General features: G+C 50.2%; 1 protein-coding gene across 1 annotated transcript; it reads left to right on the top strand.

Moving 5' to 3' along the window:
- Window positions 1–553: 553 nt before the first annotated feature.
- LOC139379156 (protein S100-A1-like) lies at window positions 554–4,323 on the top strand. The gene is made up of 3 exons (XM_071121996.1): window positions 554–587; window positions 3,463–3,628; window positions 3,705–4,323. The coding sequence occupies exons 2-3, from the start codon at window positions 3,464–3,466 to the stop codon at window positions 3,864–3,866; spliced, it is 327 nt and encodes a 108-aa protein (XP_070978097.1). The 5' UTR covers window positions 554–587; window position 3,463; the 3' UTR covers window positions 3,867–4,323.
- Window positions 4,324–4,630: the final 307 nt, after the last annotated feature.

Here is a 4,630-nt window from a genome sequence, read left to right as displayed (position 1 = left end):
AGAGAAGAGGAGCAACAGGTGGAAGAAGAGAGGGATGGAGGAGGGGGGAGAGAGGCAGAATGGGAGGAGGGGAGAGAGGCGGAGTGGGAGGAGGGAGAGAAGCGGAGTGGGAGGAGGGAGAGAGGCAGAGTGGGAGGAGGGAGAGAGACGGAGTGGGAGGAGGGAGAGAGGTGGAGTGGGAGGAGGGAGAGAGGCGGAGTGGGAGGAGGGAGAGAGGCGGAGTGGGAGGAGGGAGAGAAGTGGAGTGGGAGGAGGGAGAGAGGTGGAGTGGGAGGAGGGAGAGAGGCGGAGTGGGAGGAGGGAGAGAGGCGGAGTGGGAGGAGGGAGAGAGGCAGAGTGGGAGGAGGGAGAGAAGCGGAGTGGGAGGAGGGAGAGAGGTGGAGTGGGAGGAGGGAGAGAGGTGGAGTGGGAGGAGGGAGAGAGGCAGAGTGGGAGGAGGGAGAGAGGCGGAGTGGGAGGAGGGAGAGAGGTGGAGTGGGAGGAGGGAGAGAAGTATTTAAGAGGCTGTCCATCTCCCCCTCCTCATCGTTCTTTGTTACTCTCCCTCTACGTGTCCAACAGCAGGCCAGCACTCCTCCTTTGCTCAGGTAAGGAAGAAAGGTTGACTCAGGAATGAATGCAGTTTTTCAGCAACAGGCAAAACAATTCAGCCCTTCTGCTCTTCAGGAGGTAGTTCTGTCTAGCACGGTAAAATGTGGAGCAGATTAAACATATTTCAGCTGTTTGGGATCTAGAGACAATGATACAAAGTTTGCGTTGCTGTAACCCTAAACAATGTCAATATAACTTTTACAGAGAGGGGAAAGCACACAGCCTGTCCTGTAGACTTCACTACTCTGTGTGTTTGGTGATTTCATGTCTATTCCCTGGTCTATTCTGGTGTGATGTTAGCCTCTATAGAGTTTCTGTTGTGTTTCCTCTGTCCTGACTGACCTCTCTCTTTCTTCTTTATTTTCTGTTTATGTAAATATCTTGCTCAAAGGAGGCAAATCTTTTCCTAAACAAGAATGAGCTCAGATTTCTGTTGGGATAAAGTGAATTTGATACAGTGTAAATGTAATTGTAGGGAAAGAAGTAGAGTGGTCAGGGAAGAGGGGCGGGAGAGGTGGAGGTAAGATGGAGAGGTGGAGAAGGGATGGGGTGCGAAGGGAAGGTGGAGGGGTGGGATGGGATCGACAGATAGATGGGGTGCGAAGGGAAGGTGGAGGGGTGGGATGGGATCGACAGATAGATGGGGTGCGAAGGGAAGGTGGAGGGGTGGGATGGGTTTGACAGATAGATGGGGTGCGAAGGGAAGGTGGTGGGATGGGTTTGACAGATAGATGGGGTGCGAAGGGAAGGTGGAGGGGTGGGATGGGATCGACAGATAGATGGGGTGCGAAGGGAAGGTGGAGGGGTGGGATGGGATCGACAGATAGATGGGGTGCGAAGGGAAGGTGGTGGGATGGGTTTGACAGATAGATGGGGTGCGAAGGAAAGGTGAAGGGGTGGGATGGGATCGACAGATAGATGGGGTGCGAAGGGAAGGTGGAGGGGTGGGATGGAGAGGTAGAGAGGTGGAATAAAGAGATGGAGGGGTGGGATAGAGATATGGAGGGGGGGATTAAGAGATGTAGAGCTGAGGGGTGGGATAAAGAGATGGAGGGGTGGGATAAAGAGATGTAGAGCTGAGGGGTGGGATAAAGAGATGGAGGGGTGGGATAAAGAGATGGAGGGGTGGGATAAAGAGATGGAGGGGAGGGATAAAGAGATGGAGGGGTGGGATAAAGAGATGGAGGGGTGGGATAAAGAGATGGAGGGGTGGGATAAAGAGATGGAGGGGAGGGATAAAGAGATGGAGGGGTGGGATAAAGAGATGGAGGGGAGGGATAAAGAGATGGAGGGGTGGGATAAAGAGATGGAGGGGTGGGATAGAGAGATGGAGGGGTGGGATAGAGAGATGGAGGGGTGGGATAAAGAGATGGAGGGGTGGGATAAAGAGATGGAGGGGTGGGATAAAGAGATGGAGGGGTGGGATAAAGAGATGGAGGGGTGGGATAAAGAGATGGAGGGGAGGGATAAAGAGATGGAGGGGTGGGATAAAGAGATGGAGGGGTGGGATAAAGAGATGGAGGGGTGGGATAAAGAGATGGAGGGGTGGGATAAAGAGATGGAGGGGAGGGATAAAGAGATGGAGGGGTGGGATAAAGAGATGGAGGGGTGGGATAAAGAGATGGAGGGGTGGGATAGAGAGATGGAGGGGGGGATTAAGAGATGTAGAGCTGAGGGGTGGGATAAAGAGATGGAGGGGTGGGATAAAGAGATGGAGGGGTGGGATAAAGAGATGGAGGGGTGGGATAAAGAGATGGAGGGGTGGGATAGAGAGATGGAGGGGTGGGATAAAGAGATGGAGGGGTGGGATAAAGAGATGGAGGGGTGGGATAAAGAGATGGAGGGGGAGGGATAAAGAGATGGAGGGGTGGGATAAAGAGATGGAGGGGTGGGATAGAGAGATGGAGGGGTGGGATAAAGAGATGGAGGGGTGGGATAAAGAGATGGAGGGGTGGGATAGAGAGATGGAGGGGTGGGATAAAGAGATGGAGGGGTGGGATAGAGAGATGGAGGGGTGGGATGGAGGCAGGGTGGTGGGATACATACACCTGTCTCCTCTGTTACCAACCATCCAGTCCAGCTCAGGTAGAGACTAGCTCAGGTTCCTATGGTCCCAGTTCCTCCTGTACTGGTTTGGACAGGACAGGGCTATAGGGTTAGAGACAGGGTTAGAGTTAGAGCTAGGTGTGTTTCTACCTGGTGTGAGTTTCACTCTTATCAGAAGGCTGGGGTTCACATATCCTGCTCACTATTACCTATCTCCTTTCCATTACAGTGTCTCAATGTGGCTCCCCACAGATCCAGGATCAACTTTTCCTTAAGTGGGGAAACTAATCATCAATCATCATCATACTCCAGGGCCAACTGTCTGGGGCTTTAGTAATGTAGTAGGACTCTTGGGGTTTGTAGTTCTTCAGGTGTTGGGTAGGATGACTTTAAGCTTGTGACTAATTCAGGAACTAGACAGGGTTGAGGAACAAGCAGCTCTCTCTGTCTATTCATCCATCCCTCTCTCTCTCGTCCTATCTGTCCTGCCGTGCTCAGCAGACATGGTGATTGCTAACTCAGTTGATGGAGGCTGCTGAGGGGAGGATGGATCATAATAATGGAATGGAGTGATATCAAACACATTTTTTGGGGAGTGTTTCATGTGTTTGATATCACTCCATTCCAGACATTATTATGAGATGTTCTCCTCTCACCAGCCTCCACTGCTCTCTACAGTGTGTTTGACTGATCCATCTGATCCTGGCTCAGCTTCCATGAGAAATTACAAACACTCTGCACAGGCTACATCACTTGATGTCCTACTACAATGTGAAACACCTGCTCATTATCCTAACCATGTCTATTGTCTTTCTACCTCTGTAGTATGTCTAACCCTACCAAAACAGAGAATGTGTCCACCTTGGAGACTGCCATGCAGCTGATGATCCAGACCTTCCATAAGTATTCTGGAGACGAGGGCGACAAATACACCCTGAGCAGAGCAGAGCTCAAAGTGATGCTCTCTGCAGAGCTGGGCAACTACCTGGGGGTAAGGAGATTCACACACGCACAGACACACACGCACAGACACACAGCGTAAAAGTCTTCCTCTCTCCCTTACCCAGAATGCCCAGGACAAGGAAGCAGTGGACAAGGTGATGGGGGACCTGGATGCCAACAATGATGGAGAGGTGGACTTCACTGAGTTTGTTATCCTGGTGGGGGCGCTCACCGTCGCCTGCAACGACTTCTTCCTGGAGTACAACGACAAGGGGGAGAAGAAGTGAACACAACACACACACGTACACTCACACATGTCTATGCTCTCTCTCTCTCACACTCACTCACTCACTCACTCACTCACTCACTCACTGAGGAGAGGAGGACGATTATTATGAGACATCTCCACTCAAATCCTGGCTAGGCTTAATGTCTACTGTTTAATAACAGAGACCTACACACACCATACATACCACACACATGCACACACACACTCTGAGATGTTCATAGATGCATCGTGGCACACTGGGCAGTGTGTTTTTGTGTTTAGTGTGTGTGCCATCTCAATCCAAACCAAACCCAACACACAGAAGTTTATTCCAGAGTAAAAATGTGGAGTTTAAATCATCATTAATAACGGTCATTGTTGAATATGTGAATATAATTTCTCTATCTTTTCATTTGTTTTGTAAACTCCCTGTTCATTTCTCGTTCATTGTTAAACTGTTCCTCCTCGATAGAATAAACATGACATTTAACCAAAGCTTGTCGTGGAGTATTGTTGTGGTTTCTGGATACTTTGTGTGTATGTTTGGGATATTCCTCATTTTACCCAGTCTCTCTGATGGAGAGGAGTAGTAACACCGTCTGGCCACCAGATGGGAGCAGAGTGAGAGACTCTCCAGGGATGGACTTTTGTGTCTGTGCTGCACTCCCATGAACTTAATCAAATCCAATTTTATTGGTCACATACACGTGTTTAGCAGATGTTATTGCGGGTGCAGCGAAATGCTTGTGTTTGTAGCTCTAACAGTTCAGTAATATCTAGCAA

Source organism: Oncorhynchus clarkii, chromosome 2 (genome assembly GCF_045791955.1).
Source record: "Oncorhynchus clarkii lewisi isolate Uvic-CL-2024 chromosome 2, UVic_Ocla_1.0, whole genome shotgun sequence".
NCBI classification, from domain to species: Eukaryota; Metazoa; Chordata; class Actinopteri; order Salmoniformes; family Salmonidae; genus Oncorhynchus; species Oncorhynchus clarkii.
This window is presented reverse-complemented; position numbering and strand designations above follow the sequence as displayed.